The following is a 22,938-nucleotide window of genomic DNA, read 5'->3' on the forward strand; positions in this document are numbered from 1 at the left end:
CCACAGAGTTGCAGCTTTTTTTTACCATGCCCTGAAAACTGGCTCCCCTGCCCCCGGGGGTAAAAGGAGCAAGTCTGTCTTTTGGTTTAGATTTGATGATTCGGGGTTCGGTCACTGAGATATCCATCAGCCTACTTAAACATTGAGAACTGGAGATAGTTCTTCATGAACGTGTCATTGAATGGAAAAACAAACATTTGCAAGGTAGTACCTGCTGAGGAGCTTTAGGTTTAAATCATATTTGGTTGAAATATGTAGATAACAATTATCATGATTGTTGTGCTCTAGAAAATAGCTTTTAGTGTCCTTTATTTCCATCTTTGGCCTTTTGCCAGGCCTTTACCCTCATTCCCACACACAGAAGGGTGCAACCAACAAAGCAAGCTTTCTAAAGCTGTGTGTGTGCACGTGCGTGCGTGCGTGCGTGCGTGCGTGCGTGCGTGCGTGCGTGCGTGCGTGCGTGTGTGTGTGTGTGCGCGCAGAATAGTGTCTTTTTCAGTCTGTCCGTCTTTTTTTTCTCCCTAGTGTCTCCTTTGGATAAGCCCACTGGAGACCCGCCTGAGTGTTGCGTAGCGATGGAGGAGGAGAGGTGGATAGAAAAAAGAAGAGGGAGAATGAGTGGAAGAGAGGAGGATTTATTTATATATGGAGTGAAAGTGGGAATTTAGTGTAAGAACTAAATATTACAGTATTTCACAAAGTAAGCATGGAACAGATCCAGGTGCTCAAACAAGGGAAGTCTACATGCCATCCTCTTTTACCTCACAGCAACTTGTTTTTCTGGCAGAGACTGTGAACCCAGAGGGTTTTGTACCTTGTATCCTAGCAATGATGGGGGATTGTATACTAGAACAGAGTGTGTGGGGCACTGAAAGCCCTCTTGGACTGACACTTGTCTTGGCCTCTGCTGAGGGCTTTTACACACAAAAACGGATGTAGCCAGTCAGACAAGTCTGACAGGAATTTCAATAGGTACAAGCTTCTCACGACTCTTAGTGGTCTGCAGTGATGCCAGAAATGGCTGTTTGAAAATCAGAGTCTCTGTTTGTAGCAAACACACAGACTTTTGGTCCTGTCCTTTAAGGTGAGCTTTTTCATCTCTGTATATGCTTATAGGGTGACTTTTTGAACTGGAATAAAAATAGACCTTTTCTATGTGACTCTGCAAAGGTACTCAGAAGGCTGCTCTCCTAAACAAACTTTGTTAAAGAATATTTAACATTATTGAACAGACAGTGTGCTGAACACTGAGAAAATAAAGGGTGAATCAAAATGAAACAAATGGCTAAATAAATATCATGTTCATTATCAGTCAATTGCTGACAATTTAAATAAAAAATAACATCAATAGCATATTAGAAAACATGCTAATACCAATATGTTTCTGATTGGCCAATATATATCGGTCTGACTCTCTAAATCACACTGGGTGTCTACTATAGAAGATTACTGTTCAAAGTGTGGCTCACAGGCTTGCAGAAACATTTAGGAAGCCCCCGGACGTGTCATGAAATGCATGCATTATATTTAATCATCTGCGGTCCATTTCATTACTTTCACTTTCAGTAGCCTTCATTTAATACACTACTCAGCTACAGCACCAAACTGCGCCCCCTAACAAGCGTCTGTCAGGTTAAGGTTGACAATTTGTAGGAAGCTACTGTTTTCATGGCAACTCGTGTGTGCAGTGGAAATCAATCATCAATGCTAGTGCTGTTCACTAAAGTTAAAGACGACTCTCAACAGCATTATTCCTGATCAGCCCTCAGTCATATGCTGGCTCCTTAAATTCAGTCATCAAAACTTTTAAGAATCCCTGGTATAAAGTACAGATGTACTGTATATTCTCTTTCCTTTGTGCTGCAGGTTGTGTCCTGAAGGATGTGTTTGTAGCGCCAAGCTGCTGGGTGGTCAAGAGGTGACATGCCTCTGTAAAACACCACTGGAAACAAATGGTGAGGAGCTCATGGCTCAGATGTCTCAGTTTATTATGCTTAAAGTGTCCTCCAGAGGTTGTTAAAACCATTGAGTGCCAAATAGTGTAGTCATACATACTAACAATAAAAACAACTAATGTTTTCAAATCTGTAATAGTTGTCCTTACACTGTTAATCTACAGAAAGGCTAGTACTGCAAGTGATACAGGTCAAAAGTACAAGTTAGTACCCTTTTTAGGACTACTCATTGCAACAGTAGTAGTAGATGGCCTGTATTCTCTGCAGTGCTTACAGTCTCTTGTTAGACGATCTGATATGTATCTAGATACCTGGGGAACGGTTATTATTAACAACTATTGGGTGCAGTATGATACAATCTGATACAGTTCTCAAGATCTGTTTAATGATTAAAACAATTCTTATCCGTCTCACAGCACCTTCCTCCAAAGTCACACCCTCTTCTCCCTGCCTGAACTTTGACGCTCCGTCCTCCTCAGACACATGTGGGGAGAGAGAGAAATGCTGCGTTCCCAGCCATGGGATGCCAGTAGTTTTGGACCTCAAACTTGGAATACCTGTCAAAGTGGAACTTACTACTATTGAATTAGAGGGAGACGGATCTCCCCCGAATTCTATAGTAGTAGGTTCTACTTTGACAGGTATTCCAGTGCACTTGGAGGTACGAAACTTTGGACTTGAACGCAGCATGAGCATCCCAAGTGAAGCACATATACTGATTACAGGCATGAAGCTCTGCAAATAATTTTATTTGGATCGAATAAAATGATTGGTCAGACTCAGAAATATCTGAGAATTGAATATTGATGAGTTTCAACACCTGGTGGATTTCTTTTACATTTTAGTCTGCCAAATGCTTATTAGGAGCTTTTTAAGATTACAAAAGAAAAATGTCAAAATGCCAGAAAGGAAAGAATTTCTTTCATTTTCATTAATTTTCCATAATAAAACAAGTTTAAATAAGCTAATTCTATAAAAGTGGCACTGCTGCTTACCTTCAAATGGATATATTTCATCAACATATTTTTGAGAATTCTAAAGTGGGGCGGGGATATGTTTGGATTCAGCCCTGTTCTAGTGAATAAAGACCTTCACTCTAACAGCCTGTCATGTCTTCTGTCCCTCAGCTCTGCTGCCATGCCTCCGGGGAGGGTGCGTCATCTTTCAATGTTAGCAGCCCAAATGCGGCTGTCTCTCCTGCTTCTATCCGTAGGCTGGACCTTCACCTCATTACATTTTGGTGTTGTCCAAGGATCAGACCCCTCCCCCTCCAGTCTTTATCCCACCTTTATCTGGAATGACACTCTGTTCGAGCACTTGGCCCTGCATCCCAACCCCAGTGTGAGTCGGGTCTATGTCGGGGCTCGAGATCACCTGTTCCAGTTGGATCGATTCCTCCAGCCTGAACTTCAGCATGACACCGGACCTGTCATAGACAGTCGGGAGTGCTTACCTCCTGTGACTGAGAGCAACTGCCCTCAGGCTAGGGTCACCAGCAACCACAACAAGCTCCTGCTGGTCGACCCTTACTCCATGGAACTTATTACCTGTGGGAGCGTCAACCAAGGAATCTGCCAGAAACGTAGTCTGGATTCTGTTGATGTGGTGCTGTTCTCTACAGAGAGGCCAGTGGATACTCAATATGTAGCAGCTAACCACCCCAATGTTAGCACCGTGGGACTTGTGGTTCGTTCTCACCCTGACAGACAGCCAGTGCTTTTTGTGGGGCGGGGTTACACCAGCAGCCACCCACCTATTTCAACACGAAACCTCGCCCAGGAACCCATCTTTTCTTACGAGGAGACTGCCAAGTTGGCTGTGGCTGGCCGTCTCTCAGAATACGACCATCACTTTGTAGCATCATTCGCCCACCGTGATCATGTATACTTCCTCTTTTACAGGCGGGATCTAAAGTCACAGTCACGTGAGTACCGTACCTACGTGTCTCGTGTTTGTCTGGACGACCAGGCCTATTACTCCTATGTGGAAGTGCCCTTGACATGCCGTTCAGGGGCAGGAAAAATTTACAACCTCTTGCAAGCTGTCCAGCTTGGGCTCACGCAGGACGGAACAGTGAGTCAAAACTCAGAAGTTCTTCTTGGTGTCTTCTCCACTCGTTTGGCTTCATCAACTCGCCCCAGTGAGGACTCAGCCCTCTGCATGTTTAACCTCAAAGATGTGGACCGCAGGATTAACACCACCAGAGACCTGTGCTACACACAGATGGGTAAAGAAGTTGGACTGGAGGCAGCCTACATTGAGTATGAAGTCAAATCCAATTGTGCCAACCTGCCAGAGGTGAGTTGAACAAATTGGAGTTGCTTGCTTCTGTGGTTTCTTTCTTTTACTCTTTATTCTTATAAAAACAACCCTCCTGTACGTCCTCTTGAACTGAATATTGTTTCTCATCCAAATCATCCCAGTTTCACCCCACAGATTGAAATACACATACTCTTCATATGTATATGAACACAATGTTTCTTTAAAGTCAGATTTCCTCTCAGATTAATTGTATAATTATACAGGCTGTTATAATCAAGTGTGAACAAATGATCACAAATACATAATTGGTTTGAATCAGTTAGAATGCAACCCATGTATCCTGATCCTAAACATTGTCATTTCTGTGGATGTGAGTTTTAAATTCAGACAAATGACCGATGAGAGTGCAAATCACTTTCTCCAGTGAAACTGCACAGTGGTCAACATGCCAAACCAGACAGCAGCGACACCGCTCCACTCCCATGGGTGTAATTATACGTTTGTGTGACAGGGTGTTTCTGAAAAACAGCATACATGCTAAGAATGACTGCACCCACAAATAAGAGTAACATTTCATTGAAATCTATTTTCCTTCTCTGGATGAAAGAAATAAGAAAGAGTGGAGCACCAGGAACCTGTCATTAAATAATGCAACATGCTTAACATTCTCCTCCTCGTTTTCATTGTTCTGTTTACAGGAGAATATGCCCTCCAAATCTTTTTATTTTCTGCTGCATAAAAGCCTCCATCTGCTAAAGCTTGAGCCATGCATCTGAAGCTGTTCAGGCATGTCTTCTTACAGAGAAGTGTCATTTGTATCAGAGAGAAAGAAACTTAAAGGTTGAATATGGAGAATGAGCACAACACCGCCATATAGACGTCTCAAGATCGTAGTCGCAACAAAAAAAAAATTCCAGCAGTTGGGTTGCCAGGTTCGTTGCCGAATGTGTCAAGGGATCCGCTTGCTCCATGTCAAGTGATGAATCATACAAGATAACGACTAATTTTTAGTATTTAACGTTGACCAGGTCATTGTCAAACCAGTCAAAATTATTTTATGTTTTCTGGAAAAGCAAGACTTTCATTCTATACCCCCCAAAATGTGTCTTTTTCTTTTTATATGTATATAACTTTTAATAAAGATTATACATATTCAACCTTTAATTTGAGATTATTGCAACAGATAAATGTAATACTGTGCAGGAGGGATTTAATTAGGTTGACCCTCTCATAATACCAAGTGGAAATCCTAAAACTTAACCTTTTGGATTCTCAGACAATAGGTCAGCTCTTCCATTTTGATTGTTTCTACTTGCAGCCAGAAGAGCCTGAAGCAGCTCTATGTCCCTCCTTAGTTGCAAGCACACAACATGACCCTGATACAGATTTTCAAAATGAAGGGGTAACCCAGCAAAAAGGAATGGGCAAAATGCAACTTTATCTTGATCTTTTCTGGCCCTCTAACTCCATCAAGGTTATTATTGCCCTCAGTGTACCACAAGGTACATGTACAGATGATTGCAGCATGTAGGTGTCATTACAGTGTAATCACAGGCTCTCATCAGCCAAGCAGTCAGTGGCACTTACTGACACTTACATATAGTCAATTAAACATTTTAGCTATGTTATTACAACCAGGTTTAATGCTGGACACTTTGTGCCGTGTATCAGCAGTGTCAGGCCAAATAAGGCTCCATTCAACAACACATAGCTAATGTACTGCAATCCAACAAAACAAGTCAATTTCAAGAATCAGACCTCTCACGTTCATTGCCTCTGCTTCTTATTGTTAAGATGACCAATAATGAAGCAATGACCCCGCTTTCAAAGGGAAAAATAAAATGCCCGCAACTAAAAAAACAACCCTGCCGCCAGAGCAAAGACTCCCTACTGCCAAACCGTGGGAGCAAAATCAAATATTGTGTACATGTCGCTGGAATCCAGTGATGGTTTGTTCCCTAAGCCCTCCACATTAAAGTACGCAAGGATTTTACTACCTCATCAGAAACAGTGCTGTTTCAGTTTTGGTAATTGGCTTCCTTGCTGAGAAATTATAAAAAAAAATATTGAAGAGCTTCTTTTTGCACAAAACAAGCAGCAATACTTTACATTGTAAATTCAATAGGATTTCTGTTATCTATTGTTTTGATCTTATTGGGGTTTGGCAATAGTCTTTGGGGACTTGGCATGGGAACCTAAGGTTCACCGGTTCAAGTCCCATATGGACCAATCTATGGAGTGTGGACTGGTAGCTGGAGAGGTGCCAGTTCACCTCTTACGGCACTGCTAAGTGTGTAAAAAAATGTATAAAAATAACAGTTAGAAAAATGAATTTCCCCCAAAGGGATGAATAAGGTGCATCTTCACAGCGTTTTTCTCTTGTGTCCCAACTATTAGAACACTCTGGATGCATACCCCTGTGGCTCTGACCACACCCCCAGCCCGATGGCCAGCAGAATGGCCATAGAAGCTGAAACCATATTGGACAGCCCGTCTGCTCGTCTGACTGCTGTGGCTGTTAGCGTAAGGGCAGGACACATCGTTGCCTTCCTGGGAGACTCCAAGGGGAACCTGCACAAGGTGACATTAAAAAATAGATTTTAAGGCATACACACACACACACACATACACACACACACAGATGCAGATATTGTACTGTTATTGCTGGAAATATGAAGTAATAGTCTGGCATTCTCAACAACTTGTGTCATCATCTTGAGTTCAGGCCCTATTTGGGTAACATGTGTTGGGTGTTTCTCGTACAAGTATAATACTTGTCCCTGTCCCCTCAACCCGAAAGACTCTTTTCTCTGTTGACCTCCAGAGGATCAGTACCTCTGATGGTCTTAGACCATCGACTTATTGCTAATAAGAATATTTTAAAATGTTTGACACATAGATCCATAAGTTTTAAAATTGGATGTCATGAAATCTTTATAGTTAATGCAGCAGTGTTTTATTTTGATTATACTGTAGGTGAACATCCACGCACAACAATAGCTGCCTGTAGAAATAGGGAAAGTAGTTCCAGCTAAGTTTGAACACTGTTTAATCATCTGTTCTGACTTTAGCTTATGTCTTAACTGGTTCCAAACTATTTCCGTTACCATGGCCTCTTATACCTGTAAAGTGTCCCGACGGCACAGAGGAGCTGTGGGCTCCTTTTGACCCTTTTGTCAGTTGCCCATTTTGGAAATTCAGCCTAGGCTGTAAATGTGTTTTTTATTAATAATGATCATGGTAGTTCACTGGATTTTAGCACAGCCTTGATTCACTTTTTAGGAAGTGATTAACTGAATAAGGAAAGATTGTGGACAGATATTTTAATATGTAACTATTATTCTAACCATTCATGTATATATAAATGAGTCATATATATATATATATTTCATTTCTCTGAGGTGTTTTTTTCCTACTGAGGAACCCCTAGTTCCATAAAATGTATAACAAACTGTTAAATTCTCCCTTTTTAAAGCTTATCCCATTCAATTTTTGTTGACACCAACCCTAAGCATGGCAGTGAGAGGGGACACTGGGCCTCATTCACCAACATCTACTCCAAGTTTTTTCTTAAATCTGTTCTTAAACAGGGTCCTAATAAAAAAGTGTGTCAGATTCATGAAGGGGTTCTTAAACTGCTGAATTGTTCGTACCCCTGTTCTTAAGCCAGTATCATACATTCCGCGTGTCCATGATTAACCCAGCCCAAAAGTGACCTCACTGTATGCATTGCAATGACACCTAATGTGAATGCTCCAGTTGTTCCACAGTCTGGTCCATTAGGTGGTGTATCTAGTGGTTTGCATGTACAAAATAGAAATTAATATGAAAAAGAAAGAATGTGATGAGGACAGTAAAGGCAGAATTTTATAAAGTTCAAAGACAGCTAGAGCTTAGAGTGATAAAGGAGGAAATACCCCATCTATTTAGGAATACAAAAAGCGCATCACCAACTGCCACCCTCTGGAATACATAAGGAAATGCACATGCTGAAACACCAGGCCAAGCTGACCTCAATAAGGTATCATGGAACCGTTTGTTAGACTGAGCATAAACCTTTATAATGACAAATCCCATTTCCTTATGAGTTGAAAGTGCGGCCAGTTGAACCTAATTAGCAGGTAAACGCTTTGTCAATCCCTTTAAAAGGGAATGATACTTGCACTTGCACATAGCCACACACAGAAATGGAAAAGAAAAGTTGAGAGAATCAAGTCAAGAATGCCCAAATGAAAGTCTACAGAGGATGGAGCACCGTACCCTGACTTCTCAGGTGGTTTGTTTCAGAGAACCATCTGAGCAGGTCTCACTCAGTGCGTTTACATGCAGTTTAAAAACCCGATTATATTCGGGTTAAGGGAATACTCCGGTTTCTCAAACGCATGTAAACACCGTACCCCGGCTAACATACCTAGAGAACTCCTTCAGTACCCCAATTATTCGTACATGTAAACAGCCTTCCTGGTTTACTATCGCATCTGCGCATGCTCCGTGGGTTAAAACTCCCCCTCCCACTCCGCAGCAGTGGCTTTTGACCCGGAAATAGAATAAACCAGGAACCAACAGTGCTGAAAACAATGTGAAAAACAACAACAACAATAGAGTGTTACCACGGCAACTAACACTACAAAGAAGACCTGTTTCTATCATAATTCTGTCCAAAAGTCAACCAATTGTGATTTTGATAACGGTAAACCAGAAAAAAAGCTGTATTCAGTCCAGCTGTACCGAAAGAAGAGTCATTTTCCCATTCAACCCCCTTTCATGTATACATGGGGAACTTCAATAATCCAATTATTTCCTTAACCGGGGGAAAGATCATTTTCAAGTTATTGCTGTGCATGAAAACACACTGACTGAAACTGATTGGCAGGAGCTTTCAAAATGTACCTGGCAGGTGATTGGATGAACCACCTGTCTATCAAACTCTCGCAATCAGGAGAAGAGAGAAAGCCTCTTTTCCATCATGAATAGCCTTCAGTGCTGTTCCCTTCTCTCAATAAAGAAAAACTTACGCTCCCCTCTCAACTGCCAGTAGCTCCCCACAGGATGCTGATTGGACAGATGACTTCTAGATGAAATACAAAAGCATTACTTTGAGCCTGACAAGATGGATTTTTTTGTGACATGTGATCGTGATTCTTGTGTGATCTTGTGTTATTAAATACAATTTGGCTGCTGTGAGAGGTAAGGAGCACTGGACTCTAACTGTAAAAAAACAAACAAAAAAATAACCTGAAACAGTTCTGACGTGGAGGTTCTTCTGCAGGAACTGAACACCAAACGAGCTCTCATATTTAGTAGTGACAGTAGTGGATATAAAATGAGGTGATCAAAAAACAGTCTTATAGGTTGCTAAATCCTATAATATTAAACAGCTGTATAACTGAAAAAACGCAAGTGCTCTTGAGTGTGCATAGATTACATTCTTACCTAAGTACAAAAGAAAAGAAGGCATTGCTGAATGTCAGACTCTTTGTGAAAACTGCACGAATGGTTTAAGAAGACATTTCTTCTTCAGAATGGTTGGTGACTGGGATCCAGGTATTACTTTGTTGTGGTTTAGTGCCAGGATGGAGGACAGGAAGTAGAACATTCAATTAAATTCTTCTCATGGGTAACAGAGGCTCATTCTGCTTTAAAGGGGATGTCCCTACTGGCTCTGGGTGCTGCTCAGTAGAAGTATTCGTACCTTTCAGTCATGGTGAACAGCCTTTGAGCGCTCAGCTCAACGGGCGGATCATGTGAAACTTCTCTGATATGACATCCTCAACAAGGCTGAGTGCAGAGTGCTGGGCTTGTTGATCACAGAAAATTTTGTATTAATTGAATATATTTATTTAGATCATTAATAAGTGAGAAGGCTAGGGAAGCAAGGAGGTTGGTTGGGAGGCCCCTTGACCTCAGGAGTTTACAGATCGTGAGCTCACATTCACACAGTCGGCTCTTTGTGTCACGTTTTCCTCAAGCCCCCACCACAGCAACTTCCTGGTTGATCCAATCAGGAAGTGCCAAAAGCTGCAGTTCTCTGAGCATCCAGTAGGAGTAGTTTGAACAATAGAGCAGTTTCTCATTGACCCCCATGTTAAACAGGCTGATTTTCACAGCATAATTAAACCTATTTAGGACATGTTTACAAAAAACATTTTAGTCTGCATGTTAAGGTCATATCTCCATGACAACAGGTTAGTTTTTTGGGGTGAGGTTAAAGTTTATGAATAACTAGGGGCTCTTGAGTGACAGTTAAGTGACCCTCACTTCTCCTCAGAGGCTAGTTGTCAGGATTAGCATCATTAGCATGCTAACTCCATCATCTGCACCTGGACTGCCGTCCAGGTGTTTCCATCAGTGACAAGATGGTTTGCTCTTTGATCAACTGGTCAAACAGATGGTTTAGGAACACACCATGTTATCGTAAGCTTTGTTATCGTTATACATCCAGACGGACGTATCTTCCTCCCCTCAATTATGACATCAATGCCCTTTTTTGGTAAGAGGAAATGAGGAGGAGTCAAAGTCTGAGGAGATGGCAGCTCCCAGAGGCGAATATGATTGGATCAAGTTGAAAGAACAGGCCCCGGGCGGAGAGGCTACGTCCATATTTTATACAGTCTATGGTTTTTCTTAATGGTGGCTTTTGGTTGAGGGGTCGAGGCCCCCTGCACATGCAGAAATAGCACAATGACGGCCATTAATGTACAGTTACATCACACAGAGTCAGGTAAACTCTGAGCCGCACATCACTGTGACCAGGTGTACCTGGTGGTATAAACAGAGAGAAAGTTCGGTTTTTAAGATGCAAACAATAAAACGTTATGATAACATTAAAGTGATTATGATCAATGATAATATTTTGTAAAGCATATTAAGATCATAACAAAGACGAAAATCCAGACGCAACAGTAGCACATTTAAATTTGCTCTGCAGCTGCCTCTGGGCACTCACCATTGAAGCTCATTTACTTTGTCAGAAAATCCTAACTCAATCAAATCGTACTATCAATTATGGGTGGGCATAACCGATGAGGACTGTGATGCGGCGTCAAAGTCGTGATAGAGACAAACTCTGCCTCTGACTTGTTTCCGTCCCTCTTGATACATCACCTTGTTCATTGCTCTGATTGGTAGTAGTCAGTCGTAGTGCTATTTTGAAATGCATGCATTGGTGCCGCCCCTTAAGTTGGTAAGGTCTATTGCTCGTTGCCAGGCCCTAGGTCTGGGTAGATGGGGGTCTGGATTTCCAGGCCAATGGATATGAGCAACAATACGAAAATGATGATGATATACAAGACATACTCTGCTGCTAGACCGCAGCTCTGTGTGCTCTCTGGTGTTTTGTTTATGCTGGTTATGTGGTCAAATTCAGGATGTTTGTATTTGAATTTGAGGAACTATTGTGTTCAGACTGATTTGGAGATTTGTGCATTCTGTTAGACCAGGTGTCTCAAACTGATCCAGTAAAGGGCTGCAGGTTTTCATTCCAACCAAGCAAGATCATGTTTCTTTTGTTATTTCTGCCACAAAATATTTAACTAAACTAACCATGGGAACTGACTGGAAGCCATATAACTAGAGCAGTTTCCATTAAGGGTGTGCCTGTACTGGAGTGCTGCTTGCAGCATTCTTGAGAACCACTCATCCAATCGATTTCACGCTCGACACTGCTCTCCCTTGGGTCTTCAGCAACTAACCTGCAACCATGTGTGCAAAATATTTCCTTTAGATTTAGATGTTGCTGCTACAGCACCACCTAAAAAAGTGGTATGGACACTATTCAAAAGGTCAGTCTGTTTACTGAGACTTAGGGATCAAAAGTTACAGGACAGAAGATTTGTCATGGCGCCACTATCTAGCAAAATGGCGCCAAATGCAATACAAAGCATGTTAGTCCCCAGCATTACGCCCTCAAGTGTGAAGCAGATAAGATGAACAGTAGATGTTAAGTATGGTCATCCTAACGCATCTATTTCTGAAGAATGAGGGTTCATAAATAGAGTAAATAAATAATTCTTGTGTGAAATATTTCTCAGACATGTCTACGGCACTGAGTTCATATCAGGTGCCATAAATCTCCTTGTTTGTTTATATTTACTGTAAAATAAATCTAATTTAATGTTTTGCCCCCTCCAAGTGTTGTTGACCTCAGGCCCTGGCAAGTAAACATGGTACGAGTGATTGACTGATTACAGCTACTGGAAACAACAAGAGAGCTAAATGACGTTAAGCTGGTGTTGAAGACACAGGAGCCAGTATGATTTTAGGGGAGGTCTAATTTCTGAAAGCATTTAGAGGATTCATGCATCCTCTAAATGTTTGCATGAAGACTTGATGCTGACCCGTTAGGCTTCCATCTCAAAATGTGTGTTTTGTTAAGGTCAGCTCAGTGCGTCATGTTGGAAGAAAGAGGGGGTTTGTGCAGCAGGCATGCAGTGGCTGTTATTCAGCTACAGTTGAGTTTTCTATCTTACATTGAATGAATGTAAATGTTGATGTGAACCTCCTTCATCAACATGCAATACCTTCACTGCAATTGTCTCCAATCAGCTGCAATTTTAATGAAGACAATGCCCCTTGTCACACTATAAAACAGGTTCAGCAGTTCACTAAAGCTAAGAATATTGAAGCATTGAAATGGCCAGAGTCCAGATCTAAACCCTGTAGAGAATCTCTGTAACATCCTTGGCAACAAAGTAGTGTGTAATAAACCCACTCCAGTTAGTGAACTGACACAATATATATATATTAAAGTCACGGTTCTGTACGTTCTGTACGTACCTTGGTTTTAAAGTCACGGTACGGTACAGGACAGTACGGTTCATAGTTAAGGGTGAAAATGAAAAAAAAAACTGCCTGTTTGTCAGAAGGAACATAAGTTTAATTAGTAAACAATTAACAACAGTTAAACAGTTTTAGCTGTCAGTATGAAACATACACATAAAATATATAACAAATCTATAAAAAAAAAATACCACTGCAATTCGCCAATAAATAAAATACGTCTTGAATAAGTGCAACTGCAGCATTTACTTAGGTCATGACATTTGTCCGTTCAGAATTCCCAGGAGCTGGGTTTGTCCAGCTTGTTTTTTTTTCACATCAACAGGAATAGTAACACCTGTGTGGTGACCTTTTAAATGTGTGTGCATGTTAATAATTAACCTGGAATCTGAAGTTATCCCACAATATGATATATAACCAAAGCAACACATCTGGCCATGATGGGACATTTTGGTGTTGCTGTTCAAACATCATCGTCCAGTTATGTGGGCCAGGACTACTAGACAGGAGAGAGGGGGAGTTAAACTAACATCCCACAACAGCTGATGTCTCAAGATACATGTCATATCATATGGAAACTTTTCTAGACTAGTCAGGATTACTGTTTCCACTGGTTCTTTTGCTACACAACGAGAAATCTTCTTCTTTGTAACAGAACTTCTTGAGACCTTGATGCAAGCACAAGCCTTTATTTACTGGGTATACCGCAGGGTGTCATACGCTAACATGTGCACAGGCAAATGTCAGGTTATGGCGCACAGAATGCAAGAACAGGGCGTATTTATAGGATTATAATACATTGGTGTCTATGTGGAGTACACTTAAGATGATCATACATTGGTGTCTATGTGGAGTACACTTCAGATGAGCATGCGCCCAACATAACACCTTAAAGAGGAACTAAGCTAGCAGACGTCTAGCTGAACAGGCTGCCTCTGCATATGCTTTCTCAGAAGATGTGTCTGGTATTGGAGAAGTGCAAAAAGAGTTCATGAAGTCACAGTTTCATAAGTACAAGTCAAAAGGTCATGCTACATGTACATTTGTTCCACAGGATGTTGCACAGACATAGTCTTAAGCCAACATGGTTATTAGTTATTTTACCTTGCAAAAAGCATCACATCTAGTAATAATTTTACCATTACACCGTCCCGTTCAGTGAATGGAGTTTCCGTATCTTTTATTTCTTATTCTACCCATGTATAGGTGACTTTAACCCACGGTCACAATAGTAAATAATAAAAAAATCCAGCTTTAGTCGAACAACTCCACTGCTCCACTGTGGTCTGTTGATGTTTCTGAATGCTTCCGGGAAGTAGCTGTAATACTTCTTCTAGCGAGCTGATTGGAGACGAAACAGCCAATCTGCTTTGAGTTTTTATAGGTCTCTGATTGGTTGGAAGCCTGTGAATGTTCTCATTTGTCCAGGTCATCGTTATCCCCATAGCAATTTCAGTCAAAAGCAACTGGACTTGGTTATTTGTGCCAGCACGGTCAGATGCGTACATGAACTGATGAAGCCTCCTGGATGAGAGGTGAAACGTCTTCCTAGACAAATAACCAAGTCCAGTTGCTTTTGACTGAAATGCTTTGGGGATTGGTTGGAATTGTGGAACATTTGTACGTTTTTTGATGTGTGATACGTGATACGTGTTAAGTACTCTTTGAGGACGCGTTAAGTACACGTTGCATATTAAACAGTCAGATGCTAACGATCTCCTCCCCTCAATTTTCTCAGCCAATAGATGTGAACCTCCACCAATCATATGCCAGGGAAAACCGACCACACCAGTTGATGCCGGCAAACCTTTGGCAAATCTTTCCTGTTGCAAAGTTTACTCAAACTACTACAACTACTACTTGTTTATGCTGTTCATTTAGTGTAGAGTGTGCTTTTAAAAATCTCATAACATCTGTAGACATTTCAAATATTTGAAATATATGTTTGCCATTTAACGCATCTTAACATTGATAGGACGGCACTCCAAAACTCACTGTGAGCCTTTAACTGGGAGAAGGACTGATAGTGGTATGGTTAGTGTCAGTTTGTGAGGCAGTTACCTACTGAGCTGCCACTCTATGCATCACTTTTAAGTTTAGTGTCCATCCTTCTTCCATGCTGTCTGTTATGCTGTTAAGGCTAGATAAAGAGTAGTGCAGTGGGCTGCATGTCCACAGTTTGTTGATGTTTTAATAGCTTTTTGACAGATCTTATCTAAGGTATATTGTCATTGATATACCTATACTATGCATACTGTACCAATTTAAACAACGTATGCCAGTGTAATATTTTCAAAGTCCTACCTACCTTTCATCTTCAGTCTTGTTTAGCTGCAAGTTCAAAACCCCTATTCGGGCAAAGGACATTTGACATTATTATAAGGGTAATTAGTTGTTTTTAAATAGGAAATGTTAATTACACCTTGATGTTCATCTTGTTTTGATGTAGATATGAGTTACAGAGATTTGAGTGCTAATGTTTTCTATACTTTATATTCTTAAGTATTTGAAGAAATAAGTAAAATGCACAATGTGGATAAAAATACTAGCAAAACACAACTTGACATAATTACAGCATTATAAGACCTTAATATACTTAAGGCTCTTCTCATTCAGTTATTAAAATGACACATTAATAAATGTTGTTGTTTATTAAACAACCTTCAGAATAAATAAACAGGGAAATTTGACATCAAGTCAAGTTGAGTCACTGCCAGAGATGGTCACAAGTCACATTTTGTAAGTCAAAATCAAATCTTTAGTCTCTGAGGGGAAGTCCATGTCAAGTCTTTAGTCTCTGAGGGGTAAGTCCAAGTCAAGTCTTTAGTCTCTGAGGGGTAAATCCAAGTCAAGTCTTAAGTCTCTGAGGGGAAAATCCAAGTCAAGTCTTAAGTCTCTGAGGGGTAAGTCCAAGTCAAGTCTTTAGTCTCTGAGGGGTAAGTCCAAGTCAAGTCCTAGTCACTGAGGGATAAGTCCAAGTCAAGTATTTAGTCTCTGAGGGGTAAGTCCAAGTCAAGTCCTAGTCTCTGAGGGGTAAGTCCAAGTCAAGTATTTAGTCTCTGAGGGGTAATTCCAAGTCAAGTCCTAGTCTCTAAGGGATAAGTCCAAGTCAAGTCTTTAGTCCAAGTCAAGTCTTTAGTCTCTAAGGGCAGCAGCAAGTCCTAATCAAGTCTCTGAGGGGTAAGTCCAAGTCGAGCTTTTAGTCTCAACATAGAGTTGATGTGCAACCGTATTGTATAATTACACAAGGTCCCAACAACCAGTTGTAACTATGCCTGCTGCTGTAATCAGACCACCGGAACCTATGGAGTCAGGACTCCATAAAAAGAATAGTGCAACGCATCACGGTGCTGAAGGTCTGACAGACCCCAGAATCACGGTGCTGAAGGTCTGACAGACCCCAGAATGCCGTTTAATGACTTTGTGAGTTTTTTCAGCAGAAACTGGATGCCACAACAAAACAGGTGGAGGAGAGGGGGCAGCAAAAGAGAAAAAGGACAGATTCATTCATTTACAACTCTGTGTCATTTCTTGTTATTTTTTAAGGGGAAACTTTGAACATTTGAACTTTGAACATTATGACTAACATTTTCAATAAATTGAAGATTTTTACTGTATGTTTTCTTCCATATTTTTATGGACATATCAGTGGTCTCCTGATGCACATATAGGCCTATATTTCCTGATATATTTTTCCAATATACCTTATTTCCTGACCAGTCTTTTAGAACGCCCGAAATTACTCGTGAATTGCCAAAATTTACGGCAGAATTGTGGCACATTTGGCCTGCCATAGTACCAAGTTGAGCGAGACTAAAGGCAAAGTTGAGCACGAACAGAAGGGAGAGATTGAGAGCGCGTATCAGCGAGCAAGAGTTTTGAGAGAGCATATGAGTGAAACTTAGTTAGAGGGTTTATTATTACACGTCAAAATGATTAAGAGCAAACATGCAAATTCAATTAAATTTTATTTATAGTGCCAAATCATAACAAAAGTTATCTCAGGACACTTTACAAACTATGTAAAGACCACACTCTATGACTTATTTATGATAAACATAGACCCAACAATTCCCCCGTAGAGTATGGTGGCAACGAAAACCTTCCCTATTACAGGCAGGAACGTCAGACAGACCCAGCTGTCTTGACCAGTTGGGGAGGAAGAAAAGGAGAGAGAAAGAGAGAAAAGACGGACAGATGAACAGCGAGCGACAAAGATGGACACAGAGACAGACACACTTCCAGTAACTATAATAATATCTATAGTAATGTGAATATGACTTATATGTTATGGCAGTTAATACAGCAGAATAGTAGAAACAAGCACAGCTAAGGTTATAAATTATAATAGTAGCAGGAAGCGTCATTCAGGACCACGGCAGGTCAGAGTATCTGGAAAAGTATTATCGGCCAGCAGACTAAGCCTATAGCAGCATAATTAAGCAGAACAAAATCAGCTTAAAAATAACAACATTGCTAAGGGCTCGTAAGCCCTAGCTGTAAGCTTTATCAAAAAGGAAAGTGTTAAGTTTTCTCTTAAATATGGGGACAGTGTCTGTATTCCGAATAACACTTGGGAGTTGGTTCCGCAGGAGAGGAGCTTGGTAGCTGAAGGCTCTGCCTCCCATTCTACTTATGGAGACTCTAGGAACGACGAGAAGCCCTGCATTCTCAGAGCGCAGCGATCTAGTCGGGTAATACAGTACCATGAGCTCTTTAAGATACAACGGAGCCTGACCAATAAGAGCTTTGTAGGTAAGGAGAAGGGTTTTTAAATTCTATTCTAGATTTTACAGGTATCCAGTGCAAAGAAGCTAATACAGGAGAAGAGAAATATGTTTGTTTTAGTTAGTACACGAGCTGCAGCATTTTGGACCAACTAAAGACTCTTAACAGACTTATTGGAGCAGCCTGATAATAAGGAGTTGCAGTAGTCCAGCCTAGAAGTAACAAGTGGACTAGATTTTCTGCATTTTTCTGAGACACAATGTTCCTAATTTTCGCAATATAACGCGGGTGAAAATATGCATTCCTTGTCTTAAGTTTTATGTGAGAATCGAAGGACATATCCTGATCAAAAATAACACCCAGATTCCTTACTGTGGTGCTGGAGGACAACACAACATTATCCAGAGTAACAATGTCTTTAGCTATTGAGTTTCGGAGGCCTTTGGGGCTAAGTACAATGACTTCGGTATTATCTGAGTTTAACATCAGAAAATTGCAGGTCATCCAGCTTTTTATTTCCTTAATGCACATTTGAAGTTCATCTAACTGATCGGTTTTGTCTGGTTTGATCGACAAATATAATTGTGTATCATCAGCATAACAATGAAAGTTTATGGAGGATTTGTCGTTAACATGTACAAACTAAGATCTATCTGATAAATATGACCACCTCAGTGCGGTTCCTTTTAATGCCAATTAGATACTCCAGTCTCTGTAGCAGGATGTGATGGTCAATAGTGTCGAAGGCAGCACTAAGATCTAGTCAAACAAGTACAGAGACAAGTCCTTTGTCTGAAGCTTTTAGAAGGTCGTTAGTCATTTTTTACCAGTGCTCTCTCAGTGCTATGATTCATTCTAAATCCTGAATGGAAGTTCTCAAATAACTTATTATGTTAAAAGTCACACAGCTGATTGGCGACTAATTTCTCGAGGATCTTAGAGAGAAAAGGAAGGTTAGATGTAGGTCTATAGTTGGCTAGTACCTCAGGATTAAGACTGGGCTTTTTAATAAGAGGTTTAATTATAGCTACTTTAAAAGACTGTGGTACAAAACCTGCTGATAAAGACATGTTAATCATATCTAATACAGGAGTGCTAATTATAGGTACACTTCTTTAAGTAACCTAGTTGGAATAGAGTCTAGGAGACAAGTAGAGGGCTTTGATGCTGAAATAGTTCATGTTAATTTGTTAAGGTCGACTGTAGAAAAGCAGTCCAAGAACATATCAGGTCGTAAGAAAAATTGGTGCCAAGTGAGTTGATTTTGTCTCTAATAGTTATAATTTTGTCATTAAATAAGGTCATGAAGTCGTTACTACTGAGGGTTATAGGAATACATCGCTCAATAGAGCTGTGGCTCTCTGTCAGCCTGGCTACAGTGCTGAAAAGAAATCTAGGATTGTTCTTATTCTCCTCTATTAAAGATGAGTAATAGGCTGCCCTCGCATTACGGAGGGCCTTCCTATATGTATTTAGACTTTCATGCCAAGCTTAGCGAGATTCCTCCAATTTAGTAGAGCGCCATTTACTTTCTTATTTTCGCGATACTTGTTTTAATTCACGGGTTTGTGAGTTATAGCACGGAGCTAACTTCCTCTGTTTCATTATCTTCTTTTTTAACGGAGCAACAGAGTCGTGTGTTGTTCGTAGTGAGCCTGCAACACTGTCGACAAGGTGATCAATTTCAGAGAAACTAACGTTAGTGCAGGAATCTGGAATATTAGGATAAGGCATTAAATTAAATACAGATGGAATTGATTCCTTAAATTTAGTTATAGCACTATCAGATAAACATCTAGTGTAGAAACTTTTGCCTGGAGGTGAGTAGTCCTGTAATAAGAATTCAAAAGTTATTAAATAATGGTCTGATAAAATAAGATTCTGTGGAAAGACTATTAAGTCATTGATTTCCACACCATAAGCCAAAACAAGGTCGAGGGTGTGATTAAAACAGTGAGTAGGTTTATGTACACTTTGACTAAAACCAATTGAATCTAATAGAGATAAACGCAGTACTAAGGCTATTATTAACAACGTCCACATGAATATTAAAATCTCCTACAATGATTACTTTATCAGATTTAAGGACTAAATTTGACAGAAACTCTGAGAATTCAGATAAAAATTCTGAGTACGAACCAGGAGCACAGTACACTATAACAAGTATAATTGGCTGCACATTTTTCCAGGTTGAATGTGAACGACAAAGAACAAGACTTTCAAATGAATTATAATTTAGTTTAGGTTTAGGGTTTATTAATAGGCCTGAGTCATAAATAGCTGCAACGCCTCCTCCTCGACTACTGCCTCGAGGAATATGAGTATTAATATGACTGGGAGGAGTGGATTCATTTAGGCTAATATATTCTTCATGACACAGCCATGTTTCAGTCAGACAGAGTAAATCAATATGGTTATCTGATATCAGATCGTTTACTAATACAGCTTTAGATGACAGAGATCTGATGTTTAAAAGCCCACATTTTATTTTCTGATTTTGTTGTATTATCGCAGATTTGGTGTTGATTTGTATCAAGTTTTTCTGTATAGCGCTTCTTCTGTTCATTTTTGATCTGATTAATTTAGATGATCGTGGGGCACACAGCGTTTGTATACTATACTGAGCTGGAAAATACTCCTCAGGGAGCGCAGAGAGGTGTGTTAGACTGCCACTCTACTTCCTGGGCACCTGCGATAAGGGCAGCGCAGAGTGGTGTATTAAACTGTGACTCTGCTTCCTGATCCCAACACTGGGTTGATATGGTTTAAGACCGCTAACAACTGCGTCCAGGTTCTTAGATGGGAGAGCAACACCCTCCAAAGTAGGATGAATACCATCTCTCCTAATACGACCAGGTTTTCCCCATTATTTACCGGGCACCATCCAGACAGCCAGTGAAGGAATGATGACATGCTGCTATACATGTCATCGCAAGTGAAGTTGGGATGGGAACCAGAGAAAATTACAGAGACATAGTTTTTGCATATGCACACACCGACTCCACATTAATATTAGTGATCTCCGATTGACGTAATCGGGTGTCATTACCGCCGACATGAATAACAATCTTATCATATTTACGTTTATCCTTAGCTAGCAGTTTCAAATAGGACTCAATGTCGCCCACTCTGGCCCCTGGGGGGCATTTTACTATGGTCCCTGGTGTCACTAAGTTCACATTTCTCAGAATGGAGCTGCCAATAACCAGTGTTGTTTCCTCTGCATGTGTGTCACTGAGTGGAGAAAACTTGTTTGAAACGTGAACGGGTGGATGGTTAACCATGGGCTTCGATTTAGAACTATGCTTTCCTCTCACAGTCACGCAGGAGGACCCTGGCTGCTCAGGGATTGCCAGGGGAGGGTTAGCAGAAGCTAACATTACACTATGTGGCTTTGCACCGGCTAAAGTTATAGGTGGCAGGCTAGCTACCGTAGCACAAGACTGAGCTTCCATGGTGCTGAGCCGTGCCTCTAACTCACTGAGCCTCGCCTCCAGCGCTACAAATACACTACACTGATTCAATTCAATTCAATTCAAAAAACTGTATTTGTCCCCGGGGGGCAATTCAGGGCACACAGAGCAGCAAATAACGACAGTGCAATTATACAAAAACATTTTAACCTAACACAAGAATAAAGTGTAAGAGAAGAGTAAGTGTCAGGATGTTAGTGTGTTAGTACAGGTAGAATAAGTGTCAGGATGTTAGTGTGTTAGTACAGGTTAGATACAGAGAACATAGTCGGCGTGAGATGTAGAAAGACATGTGTGTATCAGATGTAAGCAGACATGTGAACGGGTGTATATGATGTAAACAATGTTAACATGCAGTAGACTGTTAAAAACAGGTATGAACAGAACTGTAGTGCCGAAAAGATATAAGTGGACAGTGAACGGATTCAGATGAGGTCAGACATGATACATGTGTGTAATGAGCAGACGTAAACAGAACTATAGTGCAGTAATAGAGTGTAAATATAATATATAACTATAAGCTAGATAATAAAGTGATAGTGGTGCATGGCAGGAAAACAGCAGTCTAAATATATGCTAGCTCTGTGTAACAGATGAATACTGAAGAATAAAGTGACCATAGTGCTGTGATGGATACAATATAAGACCTGATAGACAGAGTAAAGTGGAGTAGTGCATTAATACCATAAATTAACATAACTAACAGAATCAAGTTGACCAGGGAAGGGAGGAGTGTCCGGGGGGGAGAGGGGGGTGAGGTGTCCAGGGAGGGTGTCTGGAGTGGGGGGGGTGAAGTGTCCAGGGGAGGGTGTCAAGAGTGGGGAGGGGATGGTCAGAGGGGTCAGGAGTTGAGGAGCTGGACAGCCCATGGGATGAAGGTTGCTCTTCTCCTCTGTGTCCTGCAGCAGGGACAGCGAAGACGGCGTCCTGAGGGGAGCCACTCAAACGCTGAGAAGAGAGCGTGAGAGGGGTCCTGCATGATCCGACCAGCTAACCTGAGTGTCTGCTGCTCGTGGATGGTCGACAGAGTTTTAACAGGAAGTCCAATGATCTTAGAGCAGACCGTGGCTACGCTCTGCAGGCGGTTTCTGTTCTGGAGGCTGGTGGAGTCGAACCAGCATGTGATGGAGAACCTGATGATGCTCTCGATGAAGGAGTAGTAAAAGGTCAGGAGGATGTTCTTGCTGACTCCAAAGGAATTGAGCTTCCTAAGGAGGTATTTCCGCTGCTGACATTTCCTGAGAATCTCCTCTGTGTTGGAGAAGAATTTCAGCAGGCTGTCAAAGATGGTGCCCAGGTACCTGTACTCCTCAACTGCTTCAACAGGCTTCTTGTGGATCACGGTGTTTGCTGATGCAGCCAGTTCCCTCTGCTTGTTGGAGAAGGTCACCACCATGTCTTTGGTTTTGTTATTACATCTACCATTATCACTAAAGGAGGCAGAGGAGTAGCTAAACATAAGACACTCTGAGCAAGAGAGAGCAGGAGAGAGAGCGGGGAAAGCCATCACCAGCCGTGAAGCTAACTGCTAAGCTAGTGGCTAGCCACGTGTAACGTTTAATTAGCAAGAAAGCGGCTGAAAGAAGGAGAGCTGTGAGTGCTTGAGTAGAACTAGTTGATGTTTAAATGTAAAGCGGTTACTCTCTCTCTTCCTGTTACCGTAACAACAAGCAACAAACAGAACGCGACTGACACATTTACTCAAACAAAACTATAAAGACTGATCAGATAGGTATGGCACG

The 22,938-nt window shown here is 41.1% G+C and overlaps 1 protein-coding gene across 3 annotated transcripts in view; it reads left to right on the forward strand.

Moving 5' to 3' along the window:
* Positions 1–22,938, forward strand: part of plxnb1b (plexin b1b) — a 192,933-nt gene that overhangs the window by 113,526 nt on the left and 56,469 nt on the right. For 2 of the 3 annotated variants that reach the window (XM_083939246.1, XM_083939248.1), the window contains exons 4-6: positions 1,867–1,955; positions 3,083–4,253; positions 6,615–6,797. In XM_083939246.1, coding sequence (XP_083795372.1) covers positions 3,093–4,253; positions 6,615–6,797 — 1,344 coding nt within the window. In that variant the 5' untranslated portion in view covers positions 1,867–1,955; positions 3,083–3,092. Of the gene's footprint in view, positions 1–1,866; positions 1,956–2,593; positions 2,617–3,082; positions 4,254–6,614; positions 6,798–22,938 lie in introns of those variants that run through there. The other variant, XM_083939247.1, reaches the window with a different exon arrangement.

Source organism: Echiichthys vipera (assembly GCF_963691815.1).
Source record: "Echiichthys vipera genome assembly, chromosome: X".
In the NCBI taxonomy this organism is placed as follows: domain Eukaryota; kingdom Metazoa; phylum Chordata; class Actinopteri; order Perciformes; family Trachinidae; genus Echiichthys; species Echiichthys vipera.